At 48.4% G+C, this 21,781-nt stretch overlaps 6 protein-coding genes across 6 annotated transcripts; 3 read left to right on the top strand and 3 right to left on the bottom strand.

Moving 5' to 3' along the window:
• Positions 1 to 983: 983 nt before the first annotated feature.
• On the top strand, positions 984 to 3,305 carry MGYG_08104 (long-chain-fatty-acid-CoA ligase 1; the record flags this gene model as incomplete). Its single annotated transcript, XM_003169882.1, has 5 exons — positions 984 to 1,423; positions 1,491 to 1,516; positions 1,576 to 1,971; positions 2,026 to 3,158; positions 3,213 to 3,305. The coding sequence occupies 5 exons, from the start codon at positions 984 to 986 to the stop codon at positions 3,303 to 3,305; spliced, it is 2,088 nt and encodes a 695-aa protein (XP_003169930.1).
• Positions 3,306 to 4,415: 1,110 nt separating this feature from the next.
• Positions 4,416 to 4,790, top strand: MGYG_08103 (hypothetical protein; the record flags this gene model as incomplete). The annotated part of the gene is made up of 2 exons (XM_003169881.1): positions 4,416 to 4,429; positions 4,607 to 4,790. The coding sequence occupies 2 exons, from the start codon at positions 4,416 to 4,418 to the stop codon at positions 4,788 to 4,790; spliced, it is 198 nt and encodes a 65-aa protein (XP_003169929.1).
• A 3,308-nt stretch (positions 4,791 to 8,098) lies between these two features.
• On the bottom strand, positions 8,099 to 10,047 carry MGYG_08102 (hypothetical protein; the record flags this gene model as incomplete). Its single annotated transcript, XM_003169880.1, has 2 exons — positions 8,099 to 9,713; positions 9,797 to 10,047. The coding sequence occupies 2 exons, from the start codon at positions 10,045 to 10,047 to the stop codon at positions 8,099 to 8,101; spliced, it is 1,866 nt and encodes a 621-aa protein (XP_003169928.1).
• Positions 10,048 to 13,441: 3,394 nt separating this feature from the next.
• On the bottom strand, positions 13,442 to 15,529 carry MGYG_08101 (hypothetical protein; the record flags this gene model as incomplete). Its single annotated transcript, XM_003169879.1, has 5 exons — positions 13,442 to 13,567; positions 13,744 to 13,814; positions 14,064 to 14,264; positions 14,961 to 15,129; positions 15,236 to 15,529. The coding sequence occupies 5 exons, from the start codon at positions 15,527 to 15,529 to the stop codon at positions 13,442 to 13,444; spliced, it is 861 nt and encodes a 286-aa protein (XP_003169927.1).
• Positions 15,530 to 18,526: 2,997 nt separating this feature from the next.
• Positions 18,527 to 19,274, top strand: MGYG_08100 (hypothetical protein; the record flags this gene model as incomplete). Its single annotated transcript, XM_003169878.1, has 2 exons — positions 18,527 to 18,578; positions 18,844 to 19,274. 2 exons carry the CDS (start codon positions 18,527 to 18,529, stop codon positions 19,272 to 19,274), a joined length of 483 nt encoding a protein of 160 aa, XP_003169926.1.
• A 1,304-nt stretch (positions 19,275 to 20,578) lies between these two features.
• On the bottom strand, positions 20,579 to 21,711 carry MGYG_08099 (eukaryotic translation initiation factor 3 subunit G; the record flags this gene model as incomplete). The annotated part of the gene is made up of 4 exons (XM_003169877.1): positions 20,579 to 20,640; positions 20,701 to 20,872; positions 20,981 to 21,611; positions 21,695 to 21,711. The coding sequence occupies 4 exons, from the start codon at positions 21,709 to 21,711 to the stop codon at positions 20,579 to 20,581; spliced, it is 882 nt and encodes a 293-aa protein (XP_003169925.1).
• Between the last annotated feature and the right edge of the window lie 70 nt (positions 21,712 to 21,781).

The raw sequence follows: 21,781 nt of genomic DNA, 5'->3' as shown, positions 1-21,781 counted from the left end.
GCGTCTCTGATAGAACGCCACGAACTGCTAGCTGTGGTTGGCCCGAACTATATAACTATACAACTTTCTCCGGGGTAGTTAGGCAGTCTGCCTGGCCAGCGGCCAAGTCACTGCCAATGAGTCCAAGGATCTTGGAGTATGCGACTGATTGGCCATAAATAGCCGACTGGCACGAAAGAGGCACGAGAGAGGCACGAGAGAGGCACAGCAAGCGGTTGATGTGATGTTCACTGCCAACGGCCTTTCTGGGTGCAATCAACTAACTAACTAAACCGGCTGACATAGTCCTGGCCGAGGTGGACGCCGGGACGGGAGAACGAGCCAAAGCCTGCGCTGGACAGCCCAGGGCAACTAGCAGAGTCTCTTGCAGCCTCTTGCAGTCTCTCGCGGGAAGAAGAGGTACATGTTTGCTTTTGCGGGCTGGCTTAGGGGGAAAGGGGAAAGCAATGTGGCTGGCCGTCCGCTGGCTTGCCAAAGCGATAGAGCGCCATCGATAGACGCTGATAGAAACAAGAGACAACTAGAGCAAACGGGCTGAGACTGTCATCTCTCCGGCCGCTTTTCTTCTATATATATTTAGCTGTTCTTCTGCCTGCTTCTTCTGTTGCTACATATCTCTACTGCGCTTGCTGGTGGTAGTAGTAGTGGCTTTTAAACTCGCCTAGGAAGCAAAAAACCCGTCTCCATCTGCATCTCCACCGCGGCCCTCGTCTCCTCCTCCCAACAACCTCAACAAAGTCAGCCAGCGAGCTAGGATAGCTGACGTCTACTTGACTACCCTGGCTGGTGAAGACGACACAGCAGAAGAACGATACAATCGACCACCCGCCGCCCACCGGTTGCTGGACAAGGATAGCCTGTCCGTCTTTGTCCCCCTTTTGCTGCCTGCAGAGAGCTCACCTCGCAGCTCCAGACGCCCGCCTCGCACACCAACCAGATCTCCATCGGTCCAATCGATCCACGCGAGCTGCCTCTAGCCCAGCATGTCGCTCAAAAATACAGTCTTCTACCCTCGCGTCTTGAAGAAGGGTCCCTTCTCCGTCGAGGCGTCCGGCTACGAGCCCGTCGAAGGAGAAACCATCCCGCGACGACACCCCACGGCTAAAGACGAGCTGCTCAAGACGCCCAACCCAGAGATTGCTACCAGCTACGACAACCTCAGATGGAGCGCAAAGACGTACGGAAACTCCAAGGCAGTCGGCTCGCGCAAAGTCGTCAAGACGCATGTCGAGAACAAGAAGGTCAAGCGGCTCGTAGAGGGTGTTGAGCAGGAGGTTGACAAGGAATGGACCTACTTTGAGCTCAGTGGCTACAGCTACCTAACCTTCACGGAGTACGAGCAGCAGGCTCTACAGCTCGGTGCTGGTCTCAGGAAGCTCGGCCATGAAGCCGGCAGCAGACTCCATCTCTTCAGCTCTACCAGGTTAGCTCTCCTCTTCATTGTTATTTCACAGATTATGATGGGTTTTCTGAGCTAACATGCCCCATAGTGCGCACTGGTTGTGTCTCTCTCACGGTAAGCTCGGCTCCAGCTTTTGACTATAGCCGCAAGAACAAGCTTCTGACTTCTTCCAGGCGCCGCATCCCAGTCCATCACCATAGTGACCGCGTACGACTCCCTCGGCGAAGAAGGTGTTCGACACTCTCTCCAGCAGACTCGCAGCGAGTCCATCTTCCTAGACCCTACTCTCCTCCCGCTTCTACGAAAGGTCCTCAAGGATGCAAAGGATGTCAAGAACGTCATCTATGACACCAACTCGGAGCCCAAGCAGGAACATATCGATGGCCTCAAGGCGGACTTCGACTACCTCAACATCATGACCTACGAGGACCTCCGGAAGCTGGGTGAAGAGAACCCTGTTGACCCGGTACCGCCATCCCGCGACGACCTTTGCTGTATCATGTACACATCTGGTTCGACCGGTCCACCAAAGGGTGTCCCTCTCACCCACGCCAACGTTGTTGGTGCCAGTAAGTCTTTCCCTAACTTACAACGAAGTATACAGATCTGACGAGTTGATATAGTGGCGGGTGCCGATTCCATTGTTGGCTCATATCTTGGGCCCGGTGATGTGCTTCTGACGTACCTACCCCAAGCCCATATCCTCGAGTTCGTATTTGAGAACCTTTGTCTCTTCTGGGGTGGCACCATGGGCTACGGAAGCCCCAAGACCCTCTCGGACACTTCCGTCAGGAACTGCAAGGGCGATATCCGTGAGCTGCAGCCAACTGTCCTCGTCGGAGTGCCCATGGTCTGGGAATCTGTCAAGAAGGGTATCATCGGCAACGTCAACAAGAACAGTGCCATCGTCAAGAGCATCTTCTGGGCTGGTATCGCAACTAAGGAGTTCCTCATGTCCACCGGTCTACCCGGTGCTGGCATACTAGACTCCTTCGTCTTCAAGAAGATCAAAGATGCCACTGGAGGCCGTCTGCGTCTCACTCTCAGCGGTGGTGGGCCGGTCTCGAGAGAAACCCAACGATTCCTCTCCATGGCCGTCTGCCCCATGATCAACGGTTACGGTCTGACGGAAACCTCTGCCATGGGCGGCCTCAACGACCCTATGGCCTGGACCAACGACGCCATAGGCGAGATCCCAGCTGCCGTCGAGATGAAGCTCGTCGACTTCGCTGACGCAGGCTACTTTACCAAGAACAACCCTCCCCAGGGTGAGATCTGGATCCGAGGCGTGAGCGTTGCAAAGCACTACTTCGATAACGAAGAAGAGACCAAAGCCGCATTCTCGCCCGACGGTTGGTTCATGACCGGTGATATTGGCCAGTTCGAGCCCAACGGCCATATCAAGGTCATCGACCGCAAGAAGAACCTCGTCAAGTCTCTGAACGGTGAATACATCGCCCTTGAGAAACTCGAGTCCATCTACCGCTCTGCTCCCGTCGTGGCGAATATATGCGTATATGCTGCTGAAGACCAGGCTAAGCCCGTTGCCATCATCGTGCCTGCAGAGCCAGCCTTGCTCCAGCTTGCAAAGTCCAATGGTATCCAGGGAGACAGCATCGGCACTCTTGTTCATGACAAGAAGCTCAACTCGATCATCTTGAAGGACATGCAGAATGTAGGCAAGTCCGCTGGTCTGCGTGGCTTTGAGATCATCGAAGGTGTCGTCCTCTCAGATGAAGAATGGACTCCTCAGAACGTAAGTCATACACCATTCACATATATATCTCAACCTTCTAACAACGTTGAACAGGGCTTTGTCACCGCAGCGCAGAAGCTACAGCGCAAGAAGCTCGTGGCCAAGTACCAGAAAGACATCGATCGCGCCTACGGAAAGTCTTCGTAGAGTGGATCGATTATCCTTCATCCCGGGCATCAAATCTCGCATCATCCGCTTGCTCACGCAGAGGCATCTCACTACCGCCTCTCCTTGCAGCTATATAATATACCACACAAACAAACAAACAGCAAACCTCCTCTTTCCCTAATGCCCGACCGTTCAGCTTTTGCCATTCATTGGCTTAGCTTGCTGTGTACTTGATTGATCCGCCGTATATAGCTTTGCCCCCATCTTCCTGGCCCTTACTCCTTTCGTTTTCTATCCACACTTATACCTTACTTCTGATGTTTCCATGTCTGTTCCTGTCTGAGTTCACCCACTCCATTCTCCCGCTGTCCATTGCCGATCTGTCCGAATCCACGAAGACTGCTCTCACCGCTGTTGCAAACCATTTTTGCAAGACCGTCTCCTCCTTTTTCCATTCGTATTCTTTTTTCACGACCGTTAGGAAGGAATAGTTTGAAAATTCCAATTTAGTTAACTAATTATTTACCATGTCCGTCTTCTAATTCTGCGTCGGTGCGTTGTCTTTTCTTTATTCATGCATTCATGCATGGGGAGACTGAGCTGTTGCTGCATATGCAATGCGAGATGAATGAGATTAGATGAAAGGGGCGAGAGAATTGCGGTCAGACGTACCTGCACACTTGCCTAACGGGGCATGTGTATGCAGATGCCGGCATTTGCTGTCTATATCCGATATCTAATCTCGTCTTTCATGTATGTGTATGGCAGGGGGGCTTATATGCCAAAGATGGAGCTTCGATCACCAGTAGTTAGAAATAAGTTACGGGACAATAAATTAATTACGTTGACGGCAGCCTGATGTAACAAGAAATACTCCGGATCTACAAGGCGTCCAAGTCTCACCACGTCGTGCCCCCTGGGTCTCCCTGAGGATCTCTTTTTTTATACAGCACGACGAGCTTCAAGTGTTATTCATGCAAGTCATCCTCTGAGCTAAGCCACTTTGGGCCAGTAGCATCCGAGCTTCTTCTATCAAACTTCAACGTCTCGACTCTGACCTTGAACACCGAACACAGCATTATCACCATCAGACAGACAGGCCAATCAAGCACATTGACAGCCAACCAGCCTCTTGAGACGCAAGACAGCATGTCATTTTGGACGTATGTAAGCCCCTATCTAGGAAGAAGCAAAAAAAGGACGAAAGCCTCCGCTAGCCTTGCATGGAATCGCGGCCGAAGAACAAGCAAGAGACCTTTACCATCTTAACCTTCAAAAAAATACAGCATATGGAACGAAGTGGAATGAACTGAGCTGAATTAATTGATTGAAATCACCAGATCTTACCGCTCGCTAAAACCTCGGACCCGTCTTCTCTTCGGCCTAGGCCTGATGGGTTACGCAGCCTTTGGAATGTGGGCATCACCCAAACTCGAGCAATCGCTAGGCATGACTCCGTCAAAGGAGGAGCAGGCAGAACTTGACCGGAAACTCTCGATCAACGTCTCGAGGGTGGATAAATGAAAAACAAGAAAAAAAGGGGGATGTTCGATGGAAGGTTCTACGCAGGTGCAAATACGCGGAGGAGCTTGAGGGGGAAACCGACGCAAGGCATCACATACGTATACGCATAATGGCAGCAGATATACCTCTCTTTTCTCGTTGTCTATCGTCTGTCGCCCGAAGAGATATGGATTCGGACCTTGAACTCCAAGTGCGTGCCCCCAACGCGATATTGGAGCATGGTTGGTAGTCGAGAAATTTGGAAAAGGATGAGTGCAACCAGCATATCCTAATCTTCCCTTTCTTCTTTCTTGGTATTCTTTTGGGTAGGAGGCGTGAGCGTCAGGCAAGGGGGGGATGGAGAGACGAAAGAAACGAGCAAGCAAGCACCCTGGATGGATGGATTAACTAGGCAATTGAGGAGTCAGTCGTCATTTCTGTTCTATTGCCGGTCTCGGGATACACCATTGTGAAACCCCAAAGCTATTTCGACCATCCTCCTCCCCGTCAATCAACCAATTATCCAACTCGTCAGGCCACCCCCTCACGAGCTTACGAAGTTAGGGAGGCTCTTCCTTTTTTTTTTCAATCATTTCCTGGCATCCCAGATTTTCAGCACACCATTTTCATGTCCTCAGCTCTTGGTCAGAACCCCATCTTTCCCTCATCCTTTTCGAGCATCTCGGACGCGGGCACCCCTACTCTGCCCCTGCCCGCTTTGGAAAAGGCATGCAAAAAGCGGATTCCTAACTGCTATTTTCGAGGATACCCTTACTAAACAACACAACGATGACATTGTTAAATTTCATTTTGTCTACGTTGCAGTGGCGCAATATGCTGTGTCAGGTCACCATACTCCTTTGGGCGCCTTGTTGGACTCTGAACCAGATGATTCCATGTATAATAGTTGGCGCTTAATATTCCTTTCCTGATGATGCTTCTTTCTTTCTCTGAAACATCCTGGTCTTTCTTGCTTCTTTTTTTTTTCCTACTCTACTCCATCCCACATTCTCACACAGCATGGACATGGCCTTGTCTTGTCTTTAGCTGGCGACCGACGGCGGCAAACTTATGATGAATACGATTATGGATATGCTCGTGGAATCTGGTCGGCCGATTATCCTGGGGATGCCTTGGCCCACATGCAGCATGCGGCTTTCCTTGAAATAGCCTTCCATAATAAGCTTGGATGGGTGCTGTTGTTCTCTCTCTTTTCTTTTTCTTTTCTTTTCTTATCGTTTCTTTTGACTCCAATGCCACCAGTGCCGAAAGTTACCATGGTTCATACACCATTCCTTGCCTTGACGGCTTCATGGAAGCCATATCGTGATACCCTAGTTGCCAGGAGAGTGGAACCCAACCTAGTTCTGCCTCTTAGTTGGGCGTTATTTTCTTTTTCTCATAACGCCCGTCGTATCGTCAGCTACCCACCTTGGCTTGCAAAGGACAGCCTTCTTTGCCCAAAGTTAGCTACTACGGGTCTCACCGGCTACGTTTCGCTTTATCATGGCGCATAACTTCATCCCCCTGATCGTATCACATACGGGAGAAGGGGTGGGAAACTCAGGCGAACCACTCTAGCAAGCACCTCCTACAATTCGTTTTCCCGGTGGACTGTCCTACACTTCTCTCCTCATTCATGCTCCGCCCCCTTTTTTATCTTTACTTCTCGGATAGAAGGTCTTGGCTGAATTCCAAGTTTCCCAACCTCACCAGTGCCTATCTATCCATCTCCGGGGAGAGATATCTTTGGATTCCCTATTGCTATATCCAACCTATTCCGCTGCACGGCTAGCTGCGCAGAGATTGGTTCAGTTCAAGGTTTTAGTATGCGATAAATGACGGAATGTAGGATTTTTGTTTCTCCTATCAAAATCTTGATTTCCCTAAATGAGTTTTTTGTTTTGTTTTGTTTTCAGCTCTATCTGATTAGCAGTTGTCGCAAACATGCATATAGAGAATAATAAACCAGGACAACCCTTGCGCGAAAGAGCCTGGTTCGTATCCAGGTGAAGCGACGAGACCCAAATCTTGATAGGAAATAGGACGGGATAGCATGACTAGTATGGGAATGGGGTATATGCCCTTGGAAAAAACGCCGGCATCAAGTCGTAAGCTAGGAGAGAAGTCTAGCGGGCGGTCATGACATCAATTCAAAAAAGATAGAATAACAAGTGAATCAAACAGAATAATTGGCTGGAGAAAGAAAGCAAGGAAAGATCCCTAAGGTTGAAAGTAAAAAAATGAAAAGTAAGGAAAAGGGGCCCCTAGTTCAACGTTTTGACGGAAGAAGCCTTCCTGTGTATGATTTTGCAATCCATCCCTTGCCCATTTTTGACCAAATGTCCATTTCACCGTATTGCCCTCAATATTCCCACCCATAAATAAAAACCCTAACTGCCAATTAATAGAAAAGTAGAGGAAGAAAAAGAAGTAGGAAAAGAAGTAGATGGGGGTTCATAAAACCAAGCAAGCAAGCAAAAAACGGGGGAAAGTCATCAAACTGCAGCACCTCCAACATAGTATAACATGCGAATCATCATTATAATTTTTCCTTTTTTTCCCTCCTCACCATCTTTTCTTGGGAGGTTCTGAAACCCTAATCGTGAAGCAGAATAGCCATTCGTAGCATACATGGAGTACAAGAGGTCAGTCAACCCGGTATATCCGAGGATATCAAGGTAGCGTCACTTGCGGGGAAGAAAGAATCATCGTTATTCGGAATTCGGCCTTGTGTGGAAACGAGCGTTGAGGAAGTTATCTGGTCTGACTTCTAGGGTAGCTGAAGGTTGGGAAGCTGCCCTGGCCTGCAGTAGAAAGGAGATTTAACTCCGCACGGGTCCAGGGTAGGGTTGAGTTAGATTATTAACGATCAGTCGCTATCATGGCTGTCATTTCTCATTAAGGTCGAAGGCCCGAAGATTCAATAAAAAGAAATAGGGAAAACGAGCAAAAAGTAATAGAAACATAGGAAATTGCTGGCCAAGGAGGTAAAGGAGATATTCAAGGAAAATATGCGCCCAGGCAGGAAACCAAAAATACAAGTCGTTACCAGAAATCAACATCCGAAGATCAGTGGATATTGTCTTCGGAGGGAAGGAAAAGATCACCTGCCCTTAGTATGTTGATGGTGAAAATTTCAATGCAATGAGAGGAGGGGGAAGTGGGTATGAAGGAGAAGAGGTTAAAAAGAGGGAGTTTCTCAAAGATAGAACAAGCCATCATTGAGGAGTGAGTAATCAGCCAGAGAGAAGAGGGTCATCAAAAGTGAAGCAAGTAGTGAGTTTCGGAAAGGGGGGAGGTAGTCGGCTGAGGACGAGTGAGCTCAGCTAATATCGAGCGTAGTGAGCAGTTGGCCTGCTGGTGTAAGAGTTATGCATTTTCATTCCGTTTCTCAGTCCATGGTCATCCTGGCGGTTGAAATAGTGGTTGTCTCCATTGTTATCATGGTGCATTAGGGACACCATTGGCTCGAAAGGCTCAACATATCCGCTGTTTTGTGGATCCTGGCTCTTCGTAGTGGTGATCGTGTCGTTGAAAGTAGGCATATGGCTCCGCATGCCAGATGGTTCAATGCATACCTTTCGCTGAACGGCCGAAGTCGAGTTATACGACTGATGGCCGTATGCATCAACATTGGTGTCCTTCATGGTTTCCATAGGGTTCATGGAATCGTTCATCATCCCAAAGTCGAACTCAGGGGAAGAGGAAGATGAGGAAACGAGAGATCCTGCGGTTAATGGTGGTTGATCGGTGGCTGTCATTCGTCGACCGTGGCTTTGGTCGTACGTAGAGAGCAGAGGAGGTTGTCGTGTGCTTTGAACCATCCCATTAGTAAGGCTGCTCATTCGCCCGTCTCCCGAAGCTCCAGTATCGCTCTCAGGTCCAATGCTTGTCGTACTCTCACGTCGTCCATCCTTGTAGTGACCGGGAGATCGTCCTCGGACAACCATGGGGTATGAAAGACGCCTCGCAACTAAGACCCACTGTGGCGAGGATTTCGAGCTGGGGTCACTGACATCAGCGTAAAGTTCGGTCACAAGCTGGTAAAACTGCTGTTGTGCACGGCGTTTGCCATTGTTGGCCGTTGCCTTCTGGAACTGGATTCGCTCAAATGTGTGAGACGTTGGCGCGGACTGTACTGACTGGGAGTGGCCATTTCCAAATGTAGAACCACAGTCGAAATGCATTGGAGACTGCGGAGGCATTGAAAATGCCATATGGTGATGGCCGCTGCTCACTGGCCCCGGGTTCAGCATCAAAGATGGTGGCGGCTGAGGCTCAAGGGCAACTTTTCCTGGACGCCTCTCGGACTGCTTATCACGCTTTGGCGTGTGCTGGACAAGCTCACGTGTCTCATTCTCCTGCCCATGAACCACAGCAGAAATGGCCATGGCAAATGCTTTAACTCTCGGAGTGGTGCCGTTGGAAAGCTGAATGTATGGGGCAGAGCCTTGCATTTGGATCCATGGCCGCAGAGTGAAAGAGCAAGACAGGGAAAAGTAGTTTCGTCGATAACATGTCCATTTACCATCCACCTGGAAGAACCCCTTGTGAATCTTTGCGTTGATGTCTGGCCTCACAGCGTGGTTGTTTATTAGCAAATTGTGCAAAACAGTGGTTTCGTGAAACGGAGGAGCCTCAGGGTTTGCTGAACCCGATTGCCTTGATGCCGGTGAGTCGAAAACAAAGCCTCCGGATGCACCAAACATTGTGCCACCCTGTGCATTCGAGTTCATATCCATTGGTCGCGTTGTCTGATAATTGGAATAGCGGGATAAATTGTTCATTGCAAGGCCGTTGGAGTTTGGGAACACGCTCCTGGTAGGCTGATGATATTGAAGATGGTAGCCATCTCCCCTAGGGATCATACCAGGCGAGGCTGGCAGAACGCCTCCGGAAGATTGCATTGTTGATGGAAGCCCTGGCTGTGGTTGAGTGCAGCTATGCCTCCCAAAATAAAAAATTGTCAGATATACCAATTCATAACGCGAGAAAGGTGTTTACCTTGCGGCACAAGTACATACAGTGCAGATACACTATGCAGTCTGTAATCAGTCATATTCTGGTCCAACTCGTCCCTCGATATACACGGCGGAGAAGTGGCAGCAGATGCCACGTCCAACGTAGCAGAGTACCTGGAGGAGTTGGTGTTCAAACCCGCAGCCGAGGACAGGGAGCTGGAAGTTGATTCTGGAGAAAGCCTGGAGGTCAGGGAGGAATAGGTTGAGTCTATAAAATCCGATGTGAGTTCACTAGCACGTAAGCTAAGAATCATAGGCTCTTTTCTCTCTCCTGACTATTAGTTAACTGGCTGGTCTTCTCACTCCAGGGCACGGAAAAGCATGGGATTTTCTCCAGCAAGGGGGATAGATTTTGACAGCAGAAGCCGTGCAATCGTGTGCTTGGAATAAATGTGAATAACAAGCCACGTAACACGGACAAAACAAATGAGGGGTAGAAAGAGAGCAGGAAAAGAGAGAATTTATATTTGAAAATAACAGGAGGAAGAGAGGGATGGGTTTATAAATGAAAAAGCCAAGCTTATGTCAAGGTAGACTGGTCAAAACCGATGTTTATCAGGAGCCATAAGAGGTGCGTGCCGGAGCATTGTAGATAGACATGACAAACTCATAAAAATAAAGAAGACACTTGATAAATCATACTAAATAGATCAACTTACAGCTCATGCTGCCCCTAAGCACGGTAAAGGGCTGCGAGTCCGTGGCCTTCTTATTGCTGAAAAGGAGGTCGTTGGTCTTTTGTAGGTGTCTAGTTATAGATAGACAGAGAGAGGCGGTCTCGATGTCTGGAATACTGGTCTGATGCACCAGATATTCTCGTGACCTTCTTTTGTTTTGGGGGGATATCTTTAGTGAAAAAAAGAGCCTCGCAACTCAAACCATAGAGCGGCAGTCTCCCTTTTTCTTGGATGTTGCCTATAAGCAGACAGTGACAAGGTTATGCCGGATGAGAGTTCCTTCTATAGCTTCCTGAAGTAACAGTGATGTTAGATATCCGCTGCAACAGTTGGGAAGTATACACACACGCAGGGGGAAGCTCTAAAGAAAAACAACAGGCAGAGCGTTTTCATTTTCAACAATAGGATTAAACCTTGTGCTGTTTAATATCACACCTTTATTGCAGAACCAGATACAAGATGGGTACACCATGTCATGCAGTTAAGGTGGAAAAAAAGAAGCTGGGAGCTTACAGCAAGGGATTCCACAGTGGGTAATGGAAGGGGTTGGGGGAAGAAGTAAAAAAAAAAAAAAAAAAAAAGAATAAAAATAACATAAAAAATAAAAAAGCAGGCAGGGTCACCCTTACCAGTGTGGAAGAGAGAAAAAAAGTAAAGAGGAATGAAAATAAAAAAGGATAGATAGCAAAAAACGTGGATGAGTCCTGGTCAACAGTGAAGAAGGGGAAGGAGATGATGAGGAAATAGCTCCGGATAACTATTTTTCAAGTAACACCAGATGCGATTAAGCTTACCAGGCTTCATTTGTCAGATCAAGGCCCTCTCTCACTCTGGGGATGATCAACAAAGGTAAAAATGGGATGGACTTGGCCCTGGGAAAGAGGGATAAGGTTGAAATATAAAATTGACCAGAGAGCAAAGGCCTCTCCTCCTCAGACACCAATAAACCGAGAGGGTTCGGATAACGGAATTTGGCCAAGTGGCGTGGTGATTGGCCACTTTTAGAATCTCAGATGGAGGGCTGGCTACCAGCCTGTTTGAGTTGTTCGTCTGATGGATAAGCTTCCAAGCCCATATACAAGAGCGGTGGGAAAAGGTCGAATGTGCCAGCGTCTGCAGGCTCGCGGGGGCTGGCAAGAGCGTGGGGATGGGAGGTGTGTGAGAGTAGATGTGAGAGAGCGTGTGTGTGAGAGGAGGTTGGTGAGAATATGGATCGCAACCACTCAAAGTGTATTGATGGAGTCGCGCGTGAGGGCTGAGGAGGGTCTTTTGACCAGGTTGTTGGACGTCATGGGAGACTATACTCCGTACTCGCCCAAAGAAAGAAAAGAAAATTAATAAAACCAGATGGAAGGTTATTTTTAAACCAAAAATTTACGTCTGGAGGGAGGGGGGTGGAAGAAATTCCAGCGCATCGGTGTACAAAGGAATGAAGTGCCAGAAATGCGCCCAAGGCGACGTGAAGGTCGACGGGAGTGCTTTAGGAGTACATAGTCATATGTATGTACTATGCGTGTACGGAATATGTATGCTGTATGTATGGCGGAGACCCGGGATATCAAGGGCCAGCGAGGGTGGAGAGAGAGATGTGAAAAATGGGATGGAAAAAGGGAGCCAATGGCCAGTTGGGCCAGATGGGAATATCGGCCTCCTTCACCTCTTCTTCCCTCCCCCCATCCTAAAAAGCCAGAGTGACCATTAACCAGTAGCGAATAAAAGAAAATAAGGGTCCGGGGGATCGCCCACTAGAGGATTAGCCCTTGTCCAGCGGAAGCTAAGAAAAACAAAGCACCGTCTCGCATCCACATGCGTAATAGTACTGCGTAGTAATAAAATAACCAGATCAGCTCGACAAATCCACAGCTAAAAGCAAAAACTCAGGCTGGGCGAACTCTTCTTGAAGCATATTGCGAATAAGGTGCAATAGCAAGGTGAAGACAGACACAATGACGTACCGCTAGTCATGACAGAGGAGGGCGACGGGAGGAGGCAGCGTCGAAGAAGGTATTGAGAGATAATCGGCATGGCATAGTTCAAGCCAAATGTAGGCTGATGTTGGTTGGAAAAGCGTATCCTTGTTATGATCCTCTCTCAAAGGGAATGGCCTTTGAGAGCATATTCGGGTGATCTGCACCAACAAACCTGCAATAGCATCCTCATCTCCCTTCCTTTTTTTCCTTTCTCGCTCCCTCACTTCCAAGATGACCATTGCCCATGGTAGAATGCATTATTCCGTTCCACAGATATGCTCACTACTAGAATGAATTAGTCTGGACTCGCTTGCTAAATCTTGCTAATGGGTTTCAGTACATACTAAGAAGCATAGAAAAGCGTATGTATGTACTTAGCTTGCTCTCGATAAGCGTCATTTTCTCGTTTCTTTTTTTTATCAATTTTTCTTTCTCACTTTGCTTCTTTTATCAGCACTGTTCTCTAATTTTGCATTTTCAAATTCTGTTTGTTGTTTCTTTTTGTTCTAGTGCTCTTTTGCAAAATTAATGGGCTGAGTGACCAATAGAACAAGGTGATATCGAGAATCTGTAGGAACCACAGGTAGAGATACTTCAGAGTCACCCGAGCTATTCTTGGTATCTTCGACTTGGTCGTGGAATTAACCAGGGTAGCAGTGGGGAATTATGCGCCAGGCCGGACGGGCGGCCCAATAAGCCAGCTTTCGGAGTTGGCCTAGCCAGCTCAAAGCCGAATTTGGTGTACACATAGCAACATGCTATGGTTGACCATCAGACGCTCTAGGCGTTTTCATGAAGGTAGCCCTTCCCTCTGTACGTTTAGGATCGTGTGCCGAAAGAGCTTATTTAATGATCTCAGGAACATGGAATAGGCCAGAATTACTCCGTAAACGGGCTTTAAGATATTTAACGTAACTAGGTACGTTCGTACCTGACTCGAACAACTGCGGATAAAAACATCTTCCCTTACGACAGAGCAAGACGTATCAACTCGAATGGTCTCAATTTTGCGGCAATACAATCGCGTTCGCGGCTTCACCCGTCGCTTTTGCAAGCTGCCAGCTACGTTGGAGATCCGGAAGGCCTTTCAGCCTCGGCTGAAGCTTCAATGACCAGTTGGCCTCCCTCTAAAGGTCCAGGAAGAGGACCCAGAAAAAAAAAAACAGCCTTGGAGAGGATAAATGGCAAATCGTCACGATTAGCTAAAGATTAAAGCCCTCTTTTCGCTGCATAGTCTTTTGCTTTGCTCCCCGCTGGACAACGGACGTTAACAGGACAGTTCCTACGTAAGTAGCTGACATACCGTGGGGGGTGGGAGTATAGGAGGCCTAATTCCTTGAGGGAGGGGGGAGGAGTCATCAGTCCTCGCCGCTTCTAGGTATATTGACAAGGATAGTCCCGTAGTTATGGTCCACACAATCCAGGCACCTCACGTGTCGAGGGTTCAGATATACGGGAAATAAGCGTATATGTAGCTGATTGTATAAGTCCCAGTATATCTAGACGGGGTCCAGGGCCGACGCTGCGACGGTTTCTAGCTCTAGTCGCGATCAACAGCCGCAGCTCTGTAAGCTCACTGTGTGTAAGAGGCGGACGAAGAGGGTCAACCGCGACGCCACAAACCAGGATTGGCGATTGAAAGAAGGCCGGACTTGGATCCAAAAACACTAGTAACTCCATCAATCACAGGCGGTGCAGTTCGATAAACTACCCTTTCTTCCTCGTCTCCCTCGTCACCGTCCTGGCGAGATAGGCATCTTGCCTGTCCGTCCGTCTGCTTCGATTCAGGCCCAGCTTGGCCGTGGGTTAGTGGGAGTAGGCCAGCTGCGAAAAAGCAAGCAATAGGGAAAGGCCAAAAAAACAAAGCCAGCACTGCGTAATGGGCCAGAAGAGCCAGACGATCGCCTCGACAGCAGCCCGGCTGGCGTGACTATTGGATGGCTGCTTTTGCCGTCCGCTGCTGGCCTTGCTGGCCTTGCTGGCGCGAAGATTCAGGAAGGCTTTCGGCGGTGCAGATGATCGACGGAGGTTGACTTGCCCAAAGCGGGCTTGTTTGTCTTATTTGCACGTGACATTGCTTTTTCAGCGACTTCGACTTCATCTCAAAAAGTTGCTTTGTAGAAGAAAAAAATAACTATTACTTTTCATTTCTTTTTTGGCTGCCAGCTTGCCTTTCTTTTTCCTGGTTTTGTTTTCGTGCTTATCCAGGCTGGACGGCTAATGCGCTGGTTCTGGGAGAGTTAGTTTACCGCGCTATTGCCATGATTCGGGGCTGGAAGGGCGAGCGGGCGAGCGAGCGAGGGAGCCTGCAGGTCGTGAGAACCAACTGAGAAACTCAGCGTTCGTACGGAGTAAGTCGACCCCCTCTAACAGCTTTACGTTGAGAAGCTAAAGCTTGAAAAAGAAGGTTGTTCCATCCTTACTCGTGTGCCTTGTGTGGGCGGAGTCAGTCCATCTGGGAGGACAAGAAAAAGGTCGTGAGGTCGTATATGACAATGTCTTGCATATTCGCTATCCTACAAGTGGTACAACCAAGCATCTCTGCCTTTTTGCACAGCGGCGGTGGAGAATCTAAGAAAGGGAGAGGCGGACGATTGCAACTTTGCTCGATCTTGATTGCGGAATAAAATTTATGCCTAGACATGCTCTTTTCGACAGCGTTCGGGCAGTCGCCCCTCTCAGATTTCCCCTCCAGCCAGGGTAAGACGCCTGTACCAGCTACTCCGTGCACTGCATCTCCAGGCCAACGAATACCGCTGGGGCCTCTCTCCACCCATTCGTGGACGGGTACCTACATGCATCAACCGACTATGGGGCAAGGTATCTTCGCTTGGACCTTCAAGGGCGTCTAATATCAAGATTCCATGCATGTCCACCAAACAATGGCAGACCGGGCCATTTTCAATGAAGGAGCCCGAAATCCATCTTATCCTTGACCATACGCTACTCATTGCAGGGCAAGTATCCCGTAGCAGACCCTGCAATCGAGTGAACGCGTCTCCGTCTTCGAGTTCGATTCTCCTGTTACGGAAAATGGCCGTTCGTCCGTTTTTTGCCCCCTTATATGCTGCAATGATATAGCTACCCATGTTCACTCTTCCTCCAATCACCACTCTTCTCACGGACCCTTGAGCCTCCTCTTTGCCGTGCATCTGACTCTTGCGCACCCATCCTCAAAAAGAAACAAAAAATAGTAAAAAGACGTTGAGCGCTGACTTTCGGCTTCGAGGCAAGGTACATCTGTGTGTGACCCTGACGTTGCTTTTGGTATGTATGTGCCCATCCCGAAACTGAAAAGAAGTTGCTCAGAACACAGCAGCTATTTTCTTTTTCTCTGACATCTTCGTTTTTGACCTCTTCACCACTGCCAACGCCGTACCCGCTGCTTCGAGCAAGATCGACGGCAGGGAATTGTTATACTTGAAACATAGAAACAAACATCAACTGCCAGTCTCTGTTATAACAAAAAGGCCCTTTTCGCGTTGCTGCTTTCCTGTCTCCCAACTTCATCTAAAATAATGTACGGTGTACGCCGTACTACAAATCCCTTTACGTATCTTTTTCCCCCTTATTTGAAGGGCTTATATTGGTCTCATGCGGATTTTACTTGGTATGTCAATTTCTTGACCGAGGTCTTGGACTGATTATTTTAAATCCGACCGTCACTCAACAGTCTCTCCTTAGCACTGTGAGAATTTATCGAATTTATCCACTTACGACTCGATCTTTCAGGCGCTCGAGGCTCCTCGAACCAATAATATATTCAATAAGGCTGTTTATGTGGACTTGAAACACCTGATTCGCCGGAAAACTTCATCTTTGACAAATACACAGCATCCACGACTCAATCTCGAAAGTGTTGACGTCCACATGGTCGCCTTTGTACTGTATTGTACCTTCTCCCTTGTCAATCTTGCAGCCGGGTTCCCTACCCGCTCAAACGTTTTTTTCATACGTTGCTGTGTCACTGTGGCAATTGACAACTCCTAAACCGAATCCAGCAATCAGGACAGGAAACAAGCTTAACCCATAAGCCGAAAGGCCTCAGTAGCCGAGACATTCGCCTTTCCCCTGTCCTTAAGGAGATCCAAGCCCATGGGCCCATTATGGCCATTGTATGAAGCAGGGAAATCACATATCAAAAGCCTCAACCAACACCTGTCACAAAATGCCATCTTGAGCGGCCTTTGACTAAACCCTATCTATACCCATATCTGCTTCAAAAGCCAAAGAAAATGAAATTACAAAGCTTTGTGACATGCACTGGGCTGAGTTTTTACAACCAAAGCTCCAGGTGTAAGTCAGTCAACCTCGACCTTTTCCTGATATATCGACCGGAGGCAAGCTCGTGTTACATTAACCGTTGAATACCCGCTTCCTCACTCCCGATCAGCTCCACCGGAGACAGCCCCTTTCACAATGTTTCATTCCATTCTCGCGATACTTCGGATTCTGCCTGGGGACCAATTGACCTTTAGCGAACTTGTTACATGCGCAGAGAATCGTTATTATTTGCTATTCAAGGTGTTGAAGGCCGTTGTAGTCTTCAAGGAGCCTAGATATCTATCTTCTCAAGACAACAGGCCCACTGCATTTTTGTTTGATGTGGGGAGGGGGGTGTTGCCTAATGCTGCTTGCTTGCAGGTCACAGGTATGCGGACCGGTACACCATGTTCATCCAGCAGGTGTAAGAACATCTCCTGAACTAGCTCGAGCCAAGGAGTGTACACGTCGCCCTATGTTTCCATTTGCCGTATACCCTTCTAGCTTTTCTAATGAACACCTATGCCGTTTTCATATGCATCACTCCGGGTTTGTAGAACATGCTTTCAGTATGTTCCTCAATTTCCACGTGAATCCAAGTTGCCCCAACCATAAACAAAATAGATGGTTACCCATGAGATACCCCAACACAGAAATCCCGTTCTCGAGATCCGTTCTCAACGTCCACATTGGCTCTATGTACACAAGGCAAAGAATGGGCAGACGGAAAATGTGAAAATAAAAATAAAAAATCTCTCTTGAGAAAACCAACTGCAAACCCGGTTCTTCTATTGGGCGAAAGGGGTTTGATTCTTGCATACCCGTCCCCGTTGCGTTTTGAACACGAATAAAACACAACAAAACGGAAAAAAGAAAACAAACCAAACAAAGCCATTTTGCCTCGTAGGAAATACATTGAACCTGAATGACATTGACAGCAAGACTACTGACGAGGTAGATCAGGGGGAACTGCTCGAAGTGACATCCCTCATGGCCTCCCAAATCATCATATGCATGACTCGGAGCCTTGGCATACTGTCAATGAGGTACCTTTTATCTACCAACAGAATGAGACCTCTACGACGAATCTCCCTCGTGTGCTACGAAACCAACCTGCCGTCCCGTCAATGCCTACTAACAGTTATCTCTAAACAGCGTTCAAGGACTTGTCCGACAGCACCTAACCATTTCCGAGATGGTATGCATGGAGCGCGAAATTGATATTATATTTAGTTCTGTCTCACAGGTGCACTTATATCTCCATCAATATATACATACAACTTGGGGGCTAACCTGCGGAATGCCGAAGGGGTGAAATTAACTGAGCGGCCAGGGTTCTGTGCCCGTATACGTGTCAACCAGGCAGAGGGAGAGAGGCAAGGCCCCCAATAGACGGGGTGTGCAAGAAGTAAATACCGGTCGATATGAGAATTATATGTCGACAGGATAGCCTTGCACAGCTGCGTCTTCAAACTGCGCCTTAACTGGTTGCTTCACGATAGAACCCTAGCATGGGCAAGGGTTGTATTCGCCGACGCGCTACTATTGGCGCAAACTACGAAAACCGTTAAAGGGGAGCGCTTACACTTGAAGATCTCGATTCTATCTGAGCATCCATGCTGTTTGTACAATGATCTCTCTGTTGATGTGTGGAAATAAGCAGTAACCTATGATTGGCGGTGCGCATGTCACACGCTCCTATGGCAAGGGCAAAAGAGGCGAGCAGACAGCGCTAGAACAGAGGGAGATGATATGATATAGCCAGGTATACCGTATCACGGCGAAAGGGAAGGGCCCTGGTTCCTGTGGTATAACCATCAACTATGTCTCGCAGGCGGTTAGCTACTATGACCGCCTATTTCCAACAACATACACGTACGTATGCTGCTGACTACTCCTCTACAATAACCCAATCCAGCTTGTCGTTTATTATTCCTATCGTGCTCCTATCTCCCGCCCCCAATAACCCCAACTCCATAACGGGTCTTACCCTTCACCCTCTTATCCGGGGGCGAACTAAGACAGAAGAGATTTGCAAAAATCGCCCTGTCATGCCCTGCCTTGCCTTGACTTTACCACAAAAAGCGTACTTCGTTCCACCCGTCTGGAGTTGCTATCTCTGACATTACGTTTCGCCCAGGCCAACCCTCAACTCTTGGTCTCTTTTCCTTTCTTTTTTTACTTCCTCTCCTCATTCATGCTTCGGACAAGACCGACCTTCGGCCTTCTGGGATCAAAATTACAACGAACCTAGCGAGCAATGGGCACGAATCACGGACGGGCCAGGGAGGAGGCAGAGTGTTTCGAAGGGAGATCCAGGCTCACCCAGGTCTACCCACTGACCTCTTGGCCGCTTCAGATTATACTCTCTCTCGCAGGAGCCTTGTCAAATATTACCTAGATCTCAGTTCGATATCAAGGTGCTATGACCTGCAGAAGGACGCCTTGTCTACTGGTTCGCTCAGCCTTCCCCAACCTCAGGCCACTATCCAGTTTCGGTTACCCGGCAAGACGAGTTCATTCAAGGCCGAAGGACGGAAGGAAGGAAGCCGGGAGGAAGCGATATCTTAACAGATGTTAATAATCCCGCAAAATCCAGACTCCTCCACGGTTTTTAACCCTTCGAGCAGAGCAGGGAGTGAGGAAAGCAAGGGTTGCATCTGGGACGGCTTACGAATCTTATTCGGATCCATAGTTGCCTCTTTCAGACGCACGTTTGGGGGGATGGGGTTCATGATCAGCTGATTATATTAGGGTTGTAAGCATATCAGAAGTTTTCTATTCTATGGTTAACGCTGCGCTGTTTCCTATCCATGGGGATAGGTTGTTTGCGGGAGATATCAAAGAGATATTTAAATGTGACGTTGAGCAGGAGCTGGGGATGCCTGTAGGTACCTATGCTACCTGATGCAGGAGGCAAAACTTAATGTGATATCGCCTTCTACAAGGTAATAAAGTATTTGTTTACCCATAGAGACGGACAAGGTGTACCCGTAGACACTGTAAATTAACCAGGACTACAATGTCACTACAAACAAGCTTTTTATAGAGGTATCTCCGGGTCAGGGGGGAGGTGCATAACTTGAACCTCAGCCCTAAACACGAGCAAAAGACCCATATATCATAGGACTAGATATCAATGACGTCCATCTGCCCATTCCATCTTCGTATGTCTGATAGAAACAGTGAGAAGCCCTTATACCCAAGCTGCAAGTGTCTTTTGCCATCTCCATCTCCCCTTATACAACAGGGACATATCCATTCGTATATCACCAAGCCCAGCGAGCAGATATAGCGAGACAGAGTTAAGCCTCCACCACCTCCAAGAGTCTTCCATGACACCGCAAAGCGTGTCAGTATCATGATCCACAACCACATGGCGAGTAATTAGTGCCTCCATCCTCACAAGCCCTCACATAACACAGAGATGGGCATGGACTGGTATGGCATGGGCATGGCATGGCGCGGCGGCATGGCAATCCATAGCAACCCAACAATAAAGCTCACGAGAATGGCACTTTGTGAAGAACTCACGAATATCGAATATCAGAAACGGTGACACCTACACGGATCCATCATCCATCCTCCTTATGTGTAGCGTGGTACATGACCGACGATTGACTTAGAATAACCATAGGAAACGAAAAGGAAAAAGGTGGGCGGGTGAGAAGGGGAAGGGAGGGAGTGCTTTTATATATCATTAGCATTAGGCCTTTGATTCGCAGAGAACAGAGCGTGAAATGAAAATGCAATTTTATCAAGACATTATGAACAACAGATTGTATCCCATTCCCCAGTGAAAAGAAAATAATAGGGAAGAGAGGCAGGGACGGAAGGTAAAGAGGGCATCAAGGGGGGAGGTTGAATGAGAGTCATTATTTCGAGTCGGCGCTCTTTTTAGCGAATTCGACTCGAAGAATCAAGTGTCGATAACCAACTATACACCCGTTAGTTCACGTCTAAAGAAGGTACCCAGAGACGAAATGCATCAACTTACAGCCGTCCATCTTGTCACAAGCACGAGCAGCATCACTCCTGTCCGCAAAACTGATGAAAGCAAAGCCCTTGGCCATATTTGTTTCTCTGTCCTTAGCAAGGAAGACTCGCGTGACTCGTCCGAACCGCTCAAACATATCGCGAAGCTCTTGTTCCTCAGCCAGCTCGGAAACCTAGTTGATTGAAAGGAGAGTAACAGGTTAGCCAAATAAAACACTCTTCTAGAACAACCAGCCTCCAGATATCTCTCATGAGGAAAGTATGGGAAGGAGAATACTCACATTGGTAACACGCAGCGTCGCCAGGTCGTCTCTCTCATACTTGCCACCCATCTTATCACCAGCACCGGCACCGCCTTTTCTCATAGCAGGAGGAACATAACTTCCTCCGCTCTGGCCCAGGCCACCAGGAGCCGGCTTGTCATCGCCCCCATCCATATCCATGCCCGCACCTCCGGCACCCTCTTCAACAGGTGCCATGGTATCTTTGAACGGACATCTGGCAGTGAAATGCTCGCCGTTACAAATTCGGCACTTGACTTTCTTGTCCTTCAGCTGTTCCTTCAAACTGCCCTTCTCGCCCTCCTTCTCGGCTTCCTTCGCCTGAGCCTTCCAGTTCACGCTGGGCCGGAATATAATGTTCTCTCCAACGGAGGTGGTATCGAATGAAGGGCCTGGGGGGTGGCCCTTCTCCAAGCCGAACTTGGCCCATCCCCTTCGCTCAGCTACGCGGGGGTTGACGTGCTCTTTGACGACTGTTGTGCGGATGCGACGGGTGGTCTTGACTTTCTTGCCATCATCATCGAAGCGGTATGATATCACGGTCTTGGTGCCATCTTTGTTTGTAAGAACTTGCTGTGGCGGGAGGGCGTTGGAATCATCGAATTCCTCGTCGTCAGCCCAGTCAGCTGCCCTGTAAAGAAGTTGTTAGTTTTTTGAAGGTGAAGCCTTGAGAAATTGCGCTGTGGCGGCTCTGGGGGTATCCTTTCCACGTACTTTGTGGGTTGTGCCATTTTCGATTCTCTTTCCGCGATATTCTCTTTTCCCACAAGTACACTTTCTCTCAAGTTCAGCAGTAGTAGG

Source organism: Nannizzia gypsea, genomic scaffold, assembly GCF_000150975.2.
Source record: "Nannizzia gypsea CBS 118893 supercont1.8 genomic scaffold, whole genome shotgun sequence".
Classification (NCBI taxonomy): Eukaryota; Fungi; Ascomycota; class Eurotiomycetes; order Onygenales; family Arthrodermataceae; genus Nannizzia; species Nannizzia gypsea.
Note: the sequence above shows the minus strand (reverse complement) of the source record. Positions and strands in the feature narration are given on the sequence as shown.